The 18,835-nt window shown below is 43.7% G+C and overlaps 1 protein-coding gene across 6 annotated transcripts in view; it reads right to left on the reverse strand.

The window, feature by feature from the left end:
* Positions 1-18,835, reverse strand: part of PBX1 (PBX homeobox 1) — a 335,304-nt gene that overhangs the window by 29,046 nt on the left and 287,423 nt on the right. For 3 of the 6 annotated variants that reach the window (XM_040229975.1, XM_040229973.1, XM_040229977.1), the window contains one exon: positions 9,317-14,120. The exons of 2 other annotated variants lie outside the window; for them this stretch is intronic. In XM_040229975.1, coding sequence (XP_040085909.1) covers positions 14,028-14,120 — 93 coding nt within the window. In that variant the 3' untranslated portion in view covers positions 9,317-14,027. Of the gene's footprint in view, positions 1-9,316; positions 14,121-18,835 lie in introns of those variants that run through there. One more of the 6 variants, XM_040229978.1, reaches the window with a different exon arrangement.

Below are 18,835 nucleotides of genomic sequence, written 5' to 3' on the forward strand. Positions count from 1 at the left end.
ATACAGGTTTGTCAGGAGGCAGGTGAGGTTGTCTGGAATTACTACCTCTTTAAGAATTTTCCACAGTTTGTTGTGATGCACACAGTTAAAGTCTTCAGCATAGTCAATGAAGCAGAAGTAGATGCTTTTCTGGAATTCCTTTGCTTTTTCTATGATCCATTGAATATTGGCAATTTCATCTCTGGTTCCCCTGCCTCTTCAAAACCCAGCTTGTACATCTGGAAGTTTTCGGTTCACATACTGTTGAAGCCTAGCTTGAAGGACTTTGAGCATTACCTTGCTAGCATGTGAAATGAGTGCAATTGTATGGTAGTTGGAACATTCTTTGGCATTGCTCTTCTTTGGGATTGGGATGAAAACTGACCTTTTCCATTTCTGTGGCCACTGCTGAGTTTTTCAAATTTGCTGACATATTGAGTGCAGCAGCATCTTTTAGGATTTTAAATAACTTAGCTGCAATTCCATAACCTCCACTAGCTTTGTTCTTTCCTATTCTATTTTTTCCCTCTATTTCTTTGCATTGTTCACTTAAGAAGGTTTTCCTATTCTCTGGAACTCTGCATTCAGTTGGGTATATCTTTCCCTTTCTCCTTTGCCTTTCACTTCTCTTCTTGTCTCGGCTGTTTGCAAAGCCTCCTTAGACAACCACTTTGCCTTGTTGCATCTTTTTCTTGGGGATGGTTTGGTCACCACCTCCTTTACAATGTTACAAACCTCCATCCATAGTTCTTCAGGCAGTCTGTCTATCAGATCTAATCCCTTGAATCTACTGTCACCTCCACTGTATAATCAAAAGATATTTGAAAAAATCCAAAAATAATTAGGTTTAAATAAATCACAGACTTCATGTTTAGAGTGAAGTTGGCAGAGGTGCTCTTAACCAAATCTGTGAGGTCATGCCATGGGCATTTGTCTTTATCCTTGCTGTGTGCTTCAAGACCTTATCTCTCTTCACCACTCCCTCCCTTTTTTTGGCCAGGCCAGCAGTTTGCAGGATCTTAGTTCCCTGACCAGGGATTGAACCCATGTACCCTGCAATGGAAGGGTGGAGTCCTAACCACTGGAGGGCCGGGGAAGTCCCCACACCCTCTTTTCTGACCTCTTACTACCCAAGTGCCAGGGATCTTATTGGCAGGGTTGGGGAGTGTGACCTCCCTCCACGGTCTTACTTGGCCTTGCTGTCTTCCTGTCTTTTTCTCCCCTCCACTCTTGCTGTCCTTTATTATTTCTTCTTCGATCTCTTTCCTTTTCTCTGTCCCATTCTCCTCTCCTTGCTGCCCATTTTCTTTCTGCACCCTCCTCTTTATCTCTTCCTACCGCTTCTCTCTACCCTCAGTTTTTCCTCTGTCTTTTCTTATTTCTTCTCCTCCTCCTTCCCTCAGTTCTTTCTCCCTCCCATTGTTTCTCCTTTGTCTGAGGTGTGTTTCTCCTTTTTCTGTGCCTGTTAGGTGTGCAAGATGGTGCGCCTTGAGCTCTAATAATGTATGTGGGGAGATAAGATATTTAACAACAAACATTTCAAGGCAGGGCCAAAGATACACACACTGGAGGATTTTTGGAGGACCAGATAAACTCCAGGAAGGAGAAAGGCTTTCTAGAGGAATTGGACCTATGCTTAAAGAACAAGTATGTGGGGACTTCCCTAGTGGTCTTATATTTAAGAATTCACCTTCCAATGAAAGGGGTATGGGTTTGATCCCTGGTCAAGGAGCTAAGATCCCATGTATCTCATGACCAAAAAAAAAAAAAAAAAAAAACCCCAATAAAAAAAAAAAAAAGGTGAAGTGGGTCTGTGAATAAGGTAGGGCCATCATTTTAGGTGGTTGATATAATTACATCATGAGTGAAATTTGCAAAAAGGTTAAAAGAAAGGAAGAAGCTTGGAATTTGGGGAGGGGTACTATGAGAAGACCATTGGCTACAGCCAGTTGTTCTTATTTGAGCTTACAGGAGGGAGGCTAGATTAATGAAAGACTCTCAGAATTATATTTTCTATCATTCTAATATTGTTTCTTTATCTCTACAGAGCAACCTAAATTTATATACAGATGTTTCAAGAAAGCAATTACTAACTGATCCGAGTGATCTGCTTCACTGGCATATTCCTAGCACACAGCTGCCAGGAGGTATAGGTTGAATTGTATGGAGCTGAATTCCTGTATGACTAGGGGAAGGGTGAATTCCTGTATGACTAAGAGAAGGAACAGTAACTATATTCCAAGTTTGGGAAGGCTTTAACTCAACATTATCATTGCTTCTGGGGGTTAGGGATGCCTGCCTAGCATCCTTCCACCTCTCCTTGAAGTTAGACGATTTAAAATAATGGAGTCGGTCATACATTTCCTCGGCAGCTTCTTGGGCTTCCTATCGTTCTATCCCTTGATGGGTTTAGTCGCTTCAAATCATCCAGTAGCAAGAATGCTTTCATTCTAATCCACATCTGCTCCATCAGCCCAGCCTAATCCCATTTCCCCCTGGATCTGAGCTTTTTGTTCATGGACATCATAGTTTTAAAATCTTGCCCAAGCTTGTTAATTGATGAGTACAGTTGTTATTCATGAGCAAGGGCTTAGAGATTTGTGTCATTTTTTGTTTACCACTTTGTCTTGTTGAAAAAGTCTTTCCAGTGGTAGTCCCGCTAGACATTAAGATCCTTCTGAAGTACAGAGCCACTGCCAGCACACAGGAGGTGGGCAAGTGCATGCTTGCTTACTGAAGAAATGTAAGGGTGGTCACACAGCCTGTGGCCTGTCTGGCAACTGTCTGCAATGTCTCAGGAGGAGAGCCCAGGGCACTTGCAGAATTCTCAGCAGATATTTGCTGTTGCCACAGAGGAGGTATGGGCCAAGCAAGGAAAATCCCAAGGAGAGAATTGTACTGAAAAAGCAGCAATGTGCAGAGAGGTAAGACTGAAGACCCAGAAATAAAACAGCTGAGTTTATATCATTGTGGGTTTGCTCTTCGAGTTGGGAAGATTCCTTAGCGAAGGGAATGACTACCCACTCCAGGATTCTTGCCTGGAGAATTCCATGGACAGAGGAGCCTGGTGGGCTATAGTCCATGGGGTTGCAAAAGAGACAGACATGACTCAGTGACTAAATCTTCCATTTTCATTATGTCATTGAAGGTCAAGATGCAGTGAACTAACTGATACAAACTTGGGTGCAGAAGACAAGTGGTTAATGTGATGGATGAGGTCACAGTCTTTTGTTATCTGGCTACAGGGGCAGAAGGCCCTGTTTGAACTTCCAGGCCATGTGCACATGAGGAAGTCAGGGCTCTCCAAGGATCTACACTCTGGTTTGTCTTCTTAGACATGCTTGGTGGGTGATTCAGACCAGATCTGCACAAAAAGGCTTTATTTTCAATTTGAGGTAAGAGCAGGGAGGTCTGCTGTATTCCCTAGGACAGTTTCCCAGAGCCCTGCATTTAGAGAGCAACTCAGCATCTGCTGCTGCTAAGTCACTTCAGTCGTGTCCAACTCTGTGCGACCCCATAGACGGCAGCCCACCAAGGTTCCCCGTCCCTGGGATTCTCCAGGCAAGAACATTGGAGTGGGTTGCCATTTCCTTCTCCAAACTCAGCATCTCTTTGACCATAAATAAAAATTATTTTTTGTTGAGATAAGTTGAAGATATACCACATGATGACTTGAGTGTATTGTGAAATGATTCCCACAATAATTTTTAGTTAACATCCATCATCTCATAGACCTAAGGGCGGAGGTGGGTGGGTAAGGTTCGCTCCTCATGAAGAGAACTTTTAGGATCTACTCACTTGGCAACTTTCAAATATATAGCCTTGTTAACTGCAGTCATCCTGCTGTTAAAGTCTTGATTCTCATTCAACTACTGCTACTTGTACTGATTAATAAGAAACTAGAAACCCTTCAGCCTTCCATGTAGGTAAGTTTGGCCTGGAGGACTTGCAAAAAAAATCCCAAAGCATTTGGAGAGCAGAGCATCCCTTGAGGAAAGAGGTTGCATGCTGAAGCCATTAAAATAAGATGTAAGAGCACATCACATCCTCTCACCCTGGAAAAGGATCAGAGAAGTTGGCATGTGGGAGACAAACTTTAATGACTTCACAGTTCTGTCCAAGACCAACTCTGCTTATCTACTTCTAAACATCAACTTGTTTTAAAAAAAAGTCTTACATTTTCTTAAGATAGGAATAGTGCAAAAGTGAGTGAGAAATGATGGAAGACACATTAATTGAGCCAGAGAGATAACAGGAATTTTCTCAGGAAGGACAAGATCTTAGTAGCCTGGCTAGACTGATATTAAAAAAAAAAGAAAGAAAGAAAAGAGAAAATATGCCCATAGCTAATAGCTCTTTACAATGGAACTATGGAAAAAGAGGACATCCTGATTGCTACTAGTTCAGGGATACAGATGCACCCAGATAATCAGAAGTATAAATAATACTAATAATAAACATGCTTTTAGCACTTATGTGTATCAGGTGTTACTCTAAGTTGTTTTCAGTTTTTAAAAATTGATGTTAAATTGGTATTTATCCCTGGTTCCTGATACAGAGCTCCTAAAACCCTCATATTTCCTAAGTGATAGGAGTATGTTTAGTTTGTGGGCTCTTTAATATCTTCAAGATGGGAGCTGGTCAGAGAAAGACAGCCTTGATCAGAAAATTGAAGCTTTTAGCTCCAAATCCCAATCACCACATAGGAAGAAGGGCTAGAGATTGAGAAAATCATCAATGGCCAATGATTTAACCAATTTAACCCATGCATTGATATCACCACAAACACCTCTTAAGCCGTAGCACCCACATGCTGGCAGGGTGGGACAACCCAACTCCATGGAGTCAGAGGATCCTGCACTCAGATCCCTTTCAGACCTTCTCTTTATATCAATGATCATCTGTATCTTTCATGCTGCTGCTGCTGCTAAGTTGTTTCAGTCGTGTCCGACTCTGTGTGATCCCATAGACGGCAGCCCACCAGGCTCCCCCATCCCTGGGATTCTCCAGGCAAGAACACTGGAGTAGGTTGCCATTTCCTTCTCCGATGCATGAAAGTGAAAAGTGAAAGTTAAGTCGCTCAGTCGTGTCTGACTCTTCACGACCCCATGGAGTGCAGCCCACCAAGCTCCTCTGTCCATGGGATTTTCCAGGCAAGAGTACTGGCGTAGGGTGCCATTGCCTTCTCCGGCATCCTTTATAATAACCCAGTAAATATAAGCTTAGTGGTGTCCTGAGTTCTGTGAGCCGCTCTAGCAAATGATCAAACCTGACATGGGGGTTGTGGGATTGCCTGATTGATAACTGGCCAACCAGAAGTGCGGGTGACCTGATGCTTGCTAGGGGTGTCTGAAGTGAGGGCAGTCTTGTGGGACGGAGCCCTGAGACCTGTGGGGGTTTGACACTAACCCTCAGTAGTTAGTGTCAGAGTTGAATAGGATTGTAGACATCTATTGGAATGTTTGAGAATTGGTTGATATGAAATAAAAACTCATTTAGTGTCAGAGAGAACCTGACAGAGATTCAAGTTCATGTGGTCTGGCTTTTAAGATCTCAGTGAGCAAACTACATGTATCCCTCACACCAAAGGTTCTAAGAAAGACCCACTGAGAGCTGCAGCTAGGGGGTAGGTAATGAAAGCAACTGGAGTGACCAGTGGGTGACATTATAGGTTCCACTAGGTGATACAAGAAAATGTGGACACATTTAAAAGGGAAAAATCAAGAAGATCCTGGTAAAACACTGCAAGAATTATTACTGAATTCTAGCACAGTAGTTAGTGTGTATAGGAATGCAGACATGTCCTGTGTTCTGAAACTGCAGCCCAGGGGATGGCTGGGGAGGGCAGGAACATACCTGTCGGGCAAACAATACCTCAGCGGGTGAGGGAAAGATACCTCTTGTGGAGTTGGACCCCTCAAAGGGATTAAAGGTGAGCAGGACCTGTCTGAACAATGGAAGCCTTGGACAGATCCAGAGCAGGCATATTCTTTACCGTCTGACCACCAAAAAGCTACTTTTATGCTGTTCAGAGGTGCTCATTGTCAATACTGGTGAGTTTCACTGGACGGTGTGGTTGGTTTTCATGAGACAAATGGAATTTGGGCTTGGGGTGTCACCTGGACATAATGAATGGACCCTATGATTAATGAATGGACCCTATGATTTATCCAGAGGAATCCAGAACCATGAGATAAGCTGTTTTTTGCATGGGTTCCATGAGAATATGGGCTTCCCTGGTGGCTCAGCCAGTAAAGAATCTGCCTGCAATGCAGGAGACCTGAGTTCAATCCCTGGGTTGGGAACATACCTGGAGGAGGAAACGGCAACCCACTCCAGTATTCTTGCCTGGAGAATTACATGGACAGAGGAACCTGGCGAGTTACAAGCCGTGGGATCATGAAGTCAGACACGACTGAGAGATTAACACACACACATACAGGAGAATAAACAAGGTCAATGTTTCTCCTAAGCACGTGGCCCCTTACAACACCTCTTGCCTACCTACTCACACTGCCCAGAGTGGCCTGGGAAGTATACCTAAGGCTAGAAGCCAGAGATTGTGTCTCCCTGGCTCAGATAGTAAATCCCCTGCTCTCTTTATCTGGTCACTGTTGGAACTTTTCTGCAAGGTGTGGGAGGAGCACAGCTTCATGCCTCTCTGGGCCTCTGGTACAAAGATGTAGGGTAAAGCACCTTCCTTGCCTCACCCAGTGACTTCCTAAGACTAAACTCTTGTGCCATCCTTCACGCTGAATATTTCCAGAAAGGAGGCCATATTTTGGATAACAAAGGGTGGTTGGAAGTCTACAAGGAGAAGCAGGTAGAAATCTATGTTGGGGGTGAGGGTGTGGAATGCTGAGCATATCAGATTTTGTGATTCTTAATGCTTTTGACTTCATTTGAAGTAACTGCTGGCCACTAGATCTGACCCTTCTAGAGAGCAATAAACATGGGAGAGACTTCCCCAAGGGCCAGGCAGGTTGCCTTGAGGAATAGCAGCTCTCCTTTCATGATGACCATGGGCTGAGTACTGAAGTCAGGAGTTTAGACAACAGCCAAATTTGGAGATTGTTGAGGAGGTAGTACTGGGTGGCTCAGGTCTGGCCCCCGTTGTTATACCCCTTTCTGGGTCTTCTCTACTGGAGTAACAGAGCCAACCCTGGGATGTTACTGAAAATGTTTTTCTTGGGAGTCTATCCTGTGCAGTGAAACAGCTCTGTGGACTTGTCTTTTCTCTCACTAATCCTGGGGTACTAAGTGTGATGAGATGGCCTACTACTTAAGGAGTTATTGTGTGCTGTTATTGCCAGGAAGTGGCTGCCTAGACAGGGACCACTTTTCCATCCTTCTGCCCACCCCTCAACTCTTGCATTTAGGAATATGAATGGAAGGGAGCTCTTGGTTAAGGCTTTCAAGAAGTGGTGACCCTTCTACACACTCTTTCCCTCCTGCAGGTCAGATGTGGAGGACTACAAATTCCTGCAGGCTGAAGGAACTGGATCCCTGAATCACTGCATGAAGACAAGGCATCCTGGCAAGGAATGTTTGTGGGGGGCTATTACCATTATTAGTGAGAAACAGACAGGCACAGGCTGCAGTCCATGGGATCGCAAAGAGTCGGATACGACTGGGCAACTCCACTTTCACTTTTCACTTTCATGCATTGGAGAAGGAAATGGCAACCCACTCCAGTGTTCTTGTCTGGAGAATCCCAGGGACGGGGGAGCCTGGTGGGCTGCCGTCTATGGGTTCGCACAGAGTCGGACACGACTGAAGCGACTTAGCAGTAGCAGCAGCAGCAGTCTTGGTCTACTACAACAGTTTAGTACCACTCTTAAGTAATAAACTAGGTGGGTAGGTGAGGTTCAATTCTCCGGGCAACTAAAGGACGGAGTGGTCTAACACTACCTTGTATACCCAAACTTCCATAAATGTACTCCCATGTTTAGATTTGCAGAGGAGACATGAGATCTCCATTTTGATTGCTGAACATGCTCTCCAAATAAACCTTGGCAAGACAGCTTTATATTTTTGAGGCCATTGGGCTCTTAGCTTATCTGTTAAGAAAAATGACGATTTGACCCCCTCCTATGATGGTCCGTTCTTTTCATCTGTTTTCTATTGATGAGAATCATGATAGGGATAAAAGGGTGAGTGATTGGCATTTTCAATATAGACCTGCCTCTCTGGGGCTTTGGGCAGAGCCTCCTGAAGCTTAAGGTGTTAAGAATGAGAAAATGATGCATGTGATGTCTCTAGAGGAATGATATGAGGCATAGCAGACAAGAAGCTGCATCCCACTCTATGCACAAATAAATGGTGTTAAGGGCCTGGAAGCAGACTTAGGTGTTGAAGGCTGAAGTGGTGATCCAGCCAGAACACTCTGAGACATTAAACTCTGCAACAGACCACAACTCCAACGGTCAGGGGCTCATTGCGAGTGTAGACAAACCTCTGCAAGAGACAACCACACGGGGTGGCACATGTAACACACGGCTGGCCTGTTTGCCCAGTGGAGGAGTGTCTGTCATACTTCTCAGAGCTGGGTGGTTCTTCTAACTTAGATTCATTCCTTCCCCTGCAGCATCTTTCTGGTACCACAACTTTCCTTATGACCAGATCAAAGCAGACAAAGAGAAGGAAAGGAGAGGCAGTGGAAGATGGCTGTGACTCAGAAACATGTAATTTATTGTGGAACATCACCCTAACATTCTAACTGGTATTTGGCTGATGGCTGCCGATCACAGACAAGCAGATAGTATTGGGTGCTCTGCCTTTCTGCAGCACAGCTAATATTCACACGTAAAAAATCCTTCTTTCCTTCCTTCCCTCCCTCCCTCCCTTCCTTCCTTTGTGGGTGAGGTAAGTAACTCAGTTTGTCCCACTGCAAATGTAGACTTTAAAATGATGAGGGCCACAGTTTAAATTATAATCCACATTAAACTAAATCATAGTTTGGGGAAAGACAAGTTATTAGCAGGTAAGAAAATAAATTTACACCAAATACAAGTATACTTTTTTTTTTTTTTGCAACAAAAGAAACTATTTATTTGGAATATGCATTACCAGTACAAATTAGGAGACTGTAAAACCTACACCGTGTTAGTATCATTAGAGAACACAAAATTTCAGTTGGAATCAAAAGGGACAGAAGCCTGTGCTCTCACAGAAGCAGAAAAGCTTAAAATTTCAAAACCAAAACAGAGCAGAGCTTTGCAGGTTTATACTCTGAATAATAAGAATGGGGAGGAGGAGTGGGAGAATAAAACCAACAACCAAAGGTAAGCACTTCAAAATAACTGAAAACGCCAAAGGAAAGAAAGGAATAAGAGAGAAAAGGGGAAAACATTGAATGTTTTATTAATTTTAACAAAAGGAAAAAAAAATGTTTACAAAAAAAATAAAAGAGTCCAGAAAGCTTTGAGCTAGGGATTGAAACCATAAAGGTGATGTGAAAAGCTCGTCGTCATTGTTTTTTTATGACTTAAAAACAAGAGTGCGTGCATTAGGGGAGAGACACTTCCTAAAGTGTTGCTCACTTTTCTTGCTTAGGTTCTGGCTGCTTTCTGAATGCTTAGTCATTTGTGGAATGAAAACCATTTAAATTAAGTTTCTCCAGATAACATTGCTTTCTTTTCTCCCCTAACTTAACAAAAACATTCCAAATCAAGCCAGTTTGACAATCTGCTTTAAGCAGCTGCCTAAATCAGAAGTTAGTGAGAGTTAGCCCAGGAGACCAGCATAACCGCTCAGCACTGGGGCACAGCACTGAGTCTGGCTGGAAATATCTCCAGGCTGAATGGCTCTCGGGACAGCTTCCTGGATCTAGTCTACTCAGCTAATGGTACACACCCCACCAGAATCTGCTGTGAAATTCCTCTGGAAGCAAAAAATCCTCTCTAGTTGGAAAGGCTTTGTGGAAGGTTGTTATCAATCAGGAAGAAAGAAAAGAAAGCATTTTAATGTGACATTCACAATCAACCAAGGCAAAAACTTCTCCCTACAATATAAAAGGTTACCCTGGACCAATTCCTTGAAGTGTTAAAGGTCAAAAAAAGGAACTTCAAGTCCCTGCAGTTGTTTTTTTCCCCAGGGACTTTGGAATGCCACACACTCCAGAAATACAGGTGAGTCATGCTGACATCATTGTGGGGCTTGTCTCTGAAGTCAACTGAATTTTTAAGCAAACAGAAGTACATGGAAACAGCCTATTCTACAAATGTCATCTTTTCACATCACCTCAGATACATATTTAAGAAATAAAAACACCAAGATCATAATCCTGAAAATTAAAAAAGCACCCTCCCATAAACAAACCAAAAATAACACAATTTTTTTTTTAATAGTTTAAAGAGCAGGATAAAGAAAAGTAAAGAATTTATTTCTGGGTCTCAAAGTTAATAAACATAATAACATGTTAGGCTGTACCTATTATGCTCACTATTCCAAACTTTTTTTTTTTAGTTTACAAAATGAATTACTGTCACTTTTAAACATTGTGAAACAGGAAATGGATGTGCACAACTCGACACTTTTCTAGCATTCTTGAACTAATTCACAAATGCAAGAAAATAAAAGAAAAATGGGGGAAATGGTGAATGTAGGTAGTTGGATGTTAAAAACTAATGCAGGAATGATGTACATTGTCACAGAAAGAAGAGGGGAAATTCCCCATCCTGTTTTGCGTGCTAAGAGGGTCCTTTTTAAAATTTTTATTATAAACACTATTAAATTCAGACCGCTTTTTTGGTTTTTTTTTTTCTTTATCTGAATATACAAGAACATTCATTATCAAATGTTCATCATCAATACTACAAAGAACGAGACACAAGTCGCAAGAAACAATGGAAAATGTTAATAAAGCTGAAAGAATCGTTATTTTTTTATTTTTTTTTTTTTTTTTAAATTTGAGTTTCTGTAGTTTCATCTTTTTTTGGTATCGAAGTCAGGTTTTTCTGGGCAGAAAAATAAAACTCAGAAGGCAAGGGGGGCAGGGAAAGATACATGAGAAAAGGCAACTGGCAAATAAAAACACACTACCACAGCAAAAAAAAAAAAAAAAGTAAAGAAGGTGCCACTTGGTAAAACTACTGCACAGGAGTCAATTCCACACCAGGCGGAGGAGTTAGGGATGAAAAGGAGGGTGTGATGAAGAGTCACAAGGTGGGCAAAGCTTAGGGCAAGTTTTACTTCTCAGGGGAAGTCGGCTGCGGGGAAAATGGAGTACTCCCACTTCCATCAGAAAATGAAGGAATCTTGGGGCACATTTTGGTATCTGTATGACTGACCTAATAAGAACTCCCAGGGAACTGTATTTCCAGAGGCACGCTCTTTCCATACCCATCCTTCCGCTGTTAGTGTTCTCATGCTTCCCTTAACACAAAAAGGGCTGGTGGCCGCCATGTCCGACGTGATCATGGGTGGGTGGGGGGAAGGTAAAGAGCGCCGTGTGACAAGCTGGGTAGGGATGACACAGTGAGGGGTGAGCATCAGTGCAAACCACTGCAGGGAGAGAAACTGCCTGTGCAAAGGTGGCACCACTCTGATCTCTTTCATCAGCTTAAAATGGTGATCATTCAAACCAAATCTGCAATCATCCTTCCTGTTTCCAAGAGAACCCTTTTGTGTCTCTTTCGTACTTTGCCCCAAGTCAAGGGGATAAAATCCTACCAGATTCCTGTGTGGGTAGTTTCAATCGATCCCTGCCACTCAGACCAAGTTCTTCCCTGGTTCTAATCACTATAGAAAGGTCACAAGATGTTTCTTTCCAGGAAGCCTCTTTATCAAGCTCTGTTCTGATGATGTAAGCACAGTCTTCCTACTCCTCTTAGCCATCCAGGTATGATGCCATCTTGCCAAATATTTACTTTTTGCATTTCCTTCAAATACACACACCTTCTGGTTGCTTTTCCCTACCTCCCAACACCCACACACAGGAGCATTTTCTAATCATTACTGTAGTGCCATGCAGAATGTCCATGGTCTTGTCAACTGGTCACCCTCTCCCCTCAGGGCTTTATACCTCTCCCAGAGGCTTTCTCAAACAGAGCAGATATGACAGGGGACTAAATGCTTATGAGGCCACATGTTGGATTCTAGTACAAGCTGAGAGAACCAGATCACATTTTTCCAATTTAGAAGCTTATCTCTAATCTACAAAACCAGCCAGGCCTAAACAAACAAAGAGAAGCAACAACATTGACTCTGCTCTTTGTCCTCATGGTGACGACCTCAGGCATTACTGCTAATCAAAAGTTAGAACAGAAGAACCATGTATCCTCCCAACACAGCATGGGCCAGTTTATCTTAGGGAAGCTACTTCCCCTGACTTCACAATTATATATTGGGTATGAATGAAATCAATTTTTTCAGTCTCTTGGTGAGCCAGGCATAACCCCCATTTTACAGATGAAGAAAATGAGGCACCAAGAGATCTGAACACTTCCCATTTAATCAAGTGACAGAGCCGCCATCTTTTCTTCTGGCATAGTTGGCTATGGAGACTGTGAGTCCAGGTAAAATTAGAAAACAGTGTAATAGTACATACTCTTCACTCTTAGATATTCCCAGGGAATAAAAATCACAAATGATTTAACTGAAAGCACTACCTCCCTGTTCCCCATCACTCTCAGGTCTTCTGCGTAAGTAAACAAAAAGTTTGTCTCATCCATGTTCTTAAACAATTTTCTCCTCCCAGACAAGAATGTGATGCCATATGACACTCTGGATAATTGATGCACTGTCCCTAACGTAAACACAAAAACGAGACAGAACCAAATCCACTGCAGACACTGGAAGTACTGTGTGTGGTTCCCCAAAGGCTCCAGAGGTGGTGGGAACACCAACAGTTTAGGAAGTCTAACCTTCATCATGTTCAAGTCCTGTGTATGTCATTCTGGAGTGTGCAGGCTGGAGGCCTGGAAGCCCCGGCACATACTGCTTCTCTATGTCAGTGACCTTCACTCAGAGTGCTTGTTTTGCTCTCTTGCGCTCACAAGGTGTAATGCTACGGTTACTAACGCAGGTATTCATATGTGGCATGTGACTGATTTGGGGCAAGTGAATGTGTGTCTGTGCACGGGTCTACCCGTTTGTATACCTGTGTGTGTGGGGAGGAGGGGTGGGATAAGGTGAAGGGTTGCAGGATAAGAGCCTTCCACTCCTTAGGGATGCATTCACCACCATGCCTAACTCAGACCTGGTTTTGCAATAGGTTCTGAACATTGCTTACAGCACGGTCTCCAAAGACTGTGCTTCTTGAGACCAAGAGCTGTCATTGGAAAGATGCAAAAGCCTCTAAGAATTCTGCCCTTCTTGCTCCTCAAGCCCTCTTTTGCTGCCTGACTTCCTGCCTGGGAATCAACCTGGTGTGGGTAAAACCAGAAACTGTGGCACTTGCAGAAGCCCAGCAGTGACAGCCCCCAGTGAATACCTGGGGCGAGAAGGAAGAGGAGGAATTGTGTCCTAAGCAGTACTGTCCTCAGGGAAGGCAGAGCAAGAGGAGGCAGGGTGGCCTGGGACGAGCAGGGCAACGTGGCATATTCCTGCCAAGAGGTAGTGAGAGTAAACGAGAGAAACAGAGAAGGACTGCCCGATAGCAGAGGGAGCGAGGGACCAATGGAGGGAGTCTGGCTCCTCAGACCACCAGCAGGAAAATATACAAATGCTTTTATTATGTTCTTTGCGTTTTCCTCTTTAAATTCCTATAACTGTTGAAAATATCCTTCAGGGATGTAAGAGAGGGCAGGGACCCAGGGAGTCTAGGGCAGAGGGAAAGGGGTGGGGAAGATGACGGACACCAGGCTGACAGCTGGAGGCAGGGAAGGGTGGCTTCTACCCAGAAAAAAAAAGGGGGGGGAAGAGAGTATAAAGAAGTGTCCAGATTGGCTGAAATAGCATCCCAAAGAAGAGAAGAGAAGGAGACTCTTATTGTGTTTGCTGATTGCTTCGACCTCCAGTCTGACCGCTTCAGCGTTGAGAAACCCTCCCTCCTGGCCCTGCCTCGACTGGAGCACAGGGTCAGCCGGGATGCGACTGCTGGGAGATCAGTTGGAGGTATCAGAGTGAACACTGCCAGGGCCTTCTGTAGGGGAGGTCACTGATGAAGGGGTAGTAGCATCCTGCCAACCTCCATTAGCCTAGAAGGGAAAAAGGGAGAGAAGTCAGTCCTCTGAGATTGGGTGGCTGTTCTTTGCAGACAATGACAACAAGGCAACTGAGGAAAAGGGCTGAGTACAGTGCCTGGCACGTGGGGACACAGCCACTGGATGGCTGTGATTATGGTCAATAATATCCACCCCCAACCCCACCCTCAGATGAGTTTGGGTCCTCCCAGCGAGCCTCTGGACACAGTATCAGCATGTCCACTTCTCATAGGCTTTGTCATTCAGTCCAAGCCATCAGAGGGAAATTCTGTGTGCTCCAGGATGATCGCGGCTACTCTGCTGGCCAAGGGACCGAGTTCTAGCTCTGACTGGCAATGGTTAGCTGTCGGCTCTGGCAAAGCACTCTCCCCTGTTTGGCCTTGGGTACCCCTTAAGAAAAACTGAAAGGGCAGCTTAAACGCTTTTTCAGGTCCTTTCCAGCTCTGGATGTGGTATGTATAATGGGAGCCCAGGCACCTGTTCTATGCAAGGTTCTGTCCTAGATGCTCAAGGGTATATAATGATAGGTTGAGACACAGTTTATGCCCTCAAGGATGGGTATGAGACAAGCAGATGAATGAACTAGAGTTTCAAGCAGAACCTAATACATGATACCCCCAGCTGTTATGAAGATTCAAATGAGCGCAACATCTCCTCTTGATGGAGCATTAGCAAAGGCTTCATGGAGGATGAACTCTCTGAGGTAAGCTTTAAAAAGTACAGAGGGTGATGAGACGAATCAAACAGGTAAAACAATGGTGCCAACACCATAGGGACTGGTCTGTGTGACTATATCTAAAAGGTGGTGACACAGGAAGCTGGAACTTTGATCTATTCTTGTAGATCTTCCTTCTAAGACTAAATCCAGATGCAGTAAAACAGTAATTGTTCCAAAAGGATTTGTTTTAATGACCACTCCTTTAAAAAATATCCCACCATTAAATAGCTAAAGAATGATTTGCTATAGTGGTTAATTCATGACTGTTTATATATTTTAAAGCATGGAACCACAAGTGTGCTAAAAGGCCTCTTTTCCCCAATCACTGTGTTTCTTTGGAGTTAACAGACCCTTGACACTGGAAATGTTAATACCGAACAGAACAGGTTTTAGGCAGGTAAATTATTTTTATTGTACCTTCTTCTTTTATTCCCTCAAGTACATGGAGTACCTGGGGTAGGTGTTATTATTGCCATTTGGGACAGACCATGGTTTCTACTCTAGCATAATCCACAATACTTAGGAGCATGGTTGGCACTTAATAGATCCTGGCAAACATCCATTCACATTTCATTCATAAAAAAGCACAGGTGTAAGTAAAAATCGAGCTTCTGGATTACAACTGAAAGGACACAGGCTTCCTAACCTTTGAACCAGACTCCTTCTTCTCTGCCCTTTCCATCTATTTGGCTCCTTCTATTATTAGTTCACCCAAATCATGCTCCAATTTTCCCAGGAAAACCAAGGCTTTTAAATCAAAGCAGTTCCCACCAGTTACTTCAACATGAGGGTACAATTTTTTCCCCACACCTCACTATAAGAGCAGATCTGGACACCAAGAGGGCAAAAGGTCCTGGGCAATGCCAAGAACACATTCCTTCAGTCTTGGATCAATGAATAACTGCTCTCAAGTTCAAACCTCCATCTCCAAACCACTGAGTCAGGCAGCTGCTCCCACTGCCCCTCTCTGTTGGAGGACATTTCCCCTGCTGTTTGTGAAAGACAGATCAGAAAGAGAACAATAAGGATTCTTTCTCTTAGAACAGGAGGTTTTGCTACCTTTTGGGATCCAAGACTCAGAATCTGATCAGTATGATCATAATCAAGGACGGAGTTAATTCAATTTCCTCATTCAGGTTGGTCACAGCAGCAAGAATATCTTAGCATCCTCTCTCAATCAAGAATACACGTGTTCTTTTGGTACCATTTTTGGCTGAATGACAATAGCAGTTATATTTATTTTTTCCATGAAGAAAATCCTTTAGCATCATTTATCGTTTCGAATGATAAAAGTAAAATGCTAAGTTGCTGCTGCTAAGTCGCTTCAGTCGTGTCCGACTCTATGTGACCCCATAGACGGCAGCCCACCAGGCTCCCTCATCCCTGGGATTCTCAAGGCAAGAACACTGGAATGGGTTGCCATTTCCTTCTCCAATAAAAGTAAAAATGCTTATATAATGTTTGCAAATAATTGCACATGCAATATAATATTTAAAAATAGGAAAATTGTAGAAAAACAAAGTGTACCATTGCCATAATCCAGAGATAATTACTCTCAGCATTTTGACATACGTCCTAACAATTTTTTAGTATATTTATGAGATAGAGAGATAAATTAATTAACTAGTTAAATAGATGGAAGTGTGTGTATGTATCTGTGTCTGTTGAAAGTGAAAGTGAAGTCGCGACTATGTCTGGCTCTTTGCAACCCCATGGACTGTAGCCCACCAGGCTCCTCCATCCATGGGATTTTCTAGGCACGAATATTAGAGTGGGGTGCCACTTCCTTCTCCAGGGGATCTGCCTGACCCAGGGATCAAACCCGGGTCTCCCGCATTGGAAACATGCCAGGGGCTCCGTAAGTACATCATCGTAAGGCAGAGAGTCAGGTGCTTGTAAAGAAGATAAAAGTCATGCATTTTAGACTCTACCTGGTATGAGACAAGCAGGGGAGGGGGCTCTCTACATCAGCAAATATCCATGATCTAGCATGTGGCCCTGCATTGGAGAAGGAAATGGCAACCCACTCCAGTGTTCTTGCCTGGAGAATCCCAGGGACGGGGGAGCCGGGTGGGCTGCCATCTATGGGGTCGCACAGAGTGGGACACGACTGAAGCGACTTAGCACCAGCAGGAGCATGTGGCACAAAGACATGTCATTACATTGCTCACAAATCACCACCATGGCTATTATTGAGTCATACTATAATTCCTTAAAATAACAATAAGCGGTGCCCCAAATGAAGCCGTTAGGAAAGAAAATGAACTCCGTGGTGTTTCATTAGGAGGGAATTAGCAAAGCACAGTGTATTGACCGGAAGGTTCTAGGAGACTTCTTTTTGAGTCATCTCTGAGTTGAAATAATTCAAACAGCAGACATTCAATCTCTTTTCTTCAAAAGTTCTGTTTTCTCAGACCAGTGCACAGGATGCCAGAGGGGACAGAAAACTCACAGATGGTGGAGACAGGAATTAGTTCAGGCTGATGCCAAAACTAGCATTTTAATTATGAGAGTTGGTCTGGTAAAAAAAAATATGCAAGACCTTAAAAAACCTTATTAAAAATAAAGAAATAAAATGAATCTCTTTAACTGTCATTTTTTCACTCCCCCTCCATTCACAAACACAAAGATATAGACACATATGTACACACACACACCTCAGATGGGGTGAGCAACAGCTCCAGTGTGCCCAGGACTCAGGGATTTAATGGACTAGGGGGCTTGGAGTCCCAGATCACCCTACCCCAGGGTATCAGCTATGATCCTCAACTTCTTGCCAAATTCAGGCCACTGTAGCCTGTGAGTTTCAAGTTAGATGAATGAAAGCACTTTTTAAAACGAACGAGTCTCACACAGGGAAATGCTGAAGGACGCTTGTCTCTGAAGGTGCTTTCTACCATGGTATATCATCTGCTACTGCTGTTAAAACCTCCATGAGATCAGAAACTGCAAGCAAACCTACCCTAACTGGGTTTTCCATAAATCACTTTGGCTGCCTCAGCTGTATCATTCCGGCTTTAATGTAAGACATTCAGAGGCTGCACCGTCTTGGGAAACAGCTGACCTCGCTTTCTGCCACGTTAACCCCGGGGAGCAATTTCTTCCCTCTTCCTCCACTGTGGGTGAATATTAAGTAGGAAACCCGCCTTTGTGAGTTTATTTATCTCTGGGCACAGTGAGATTGGAAGATGGTCTCATTAACGAACATGGGGTGGATGGGGGTGGGAAAATAAGACTTTCACTTCAATTTTTCTTCTGCACCTAAATTCCTCCTTCACTCTCTGGTGCAAACTAGCCTTTAAATGGATACACTCACTTTGTAAAATGCTGATGTCAGAAATTGTCAGAAACCACCCTCATGGGTGACAGGGACAGGGATCTGCAAAGCCAAATATGCCCTTTTTATCCCAAACCCTCTAATGGGAGAGAGTTCACATTTACACCCAGTTCTTCAGGTTAATTCTGTAGCCTGTGACTTGGGTAAAAAGACTTGATGTAACTTCCACCTGGGGAAGCCTAAGTCAGCAGCAGGCTCAACCTGGAACATCATGGGAGAGGAGGCTAATGGAATATCAAATTAGGACAAACTTGCAGCAAATTTTCCAGTTAAGAAAAGCTGGACTTTCAAAACACGAATTCAAGGTATTTGGGAACAAATCATTTTAGGAACAAAAATGACTACTCTATGCTCTATCCTAATGAGCTTGGCACCTCACTTGATAGACACCAAGTTTTGCCAGAACCCCATCTAATGTATCCATTAGGCAAAGCACTCCTGTTGAAGGAGGCAGAGGAAGCTAGTGATGGAGAAGGGGAGGGAGGAATGGTGGGTGGCAAAACCCACACATTCACAAGAGCACAGAACTGCCGTTGAGGGCCTGACTTTCCTTTCCTCTGACACCATCCCTGAGTCAGAACTCAGAGGGCCACCTGCCTCTCCCCCACTGTCGTGGAGCCAGTACTGCTGGTAGCCCAGAGTAGCGCTGTTGGG

Source organism: Oryx dammah, unplaced genomic scaffold (assembly GCF_014754425.2).
Source record: "Oryx dammah isolate SB20612 unplaced genomic scaffold, SCBI_Odam_1.1 HiC_scaffold_28, whole genome shotgun sequence".
In the NCBI taxonomy this organism is placed as follows: Eukaryota; Metazoa; Chordata; class Mammalia; order Artiodactyla; family Bovidae; genus Oryx; species Oryx dammah.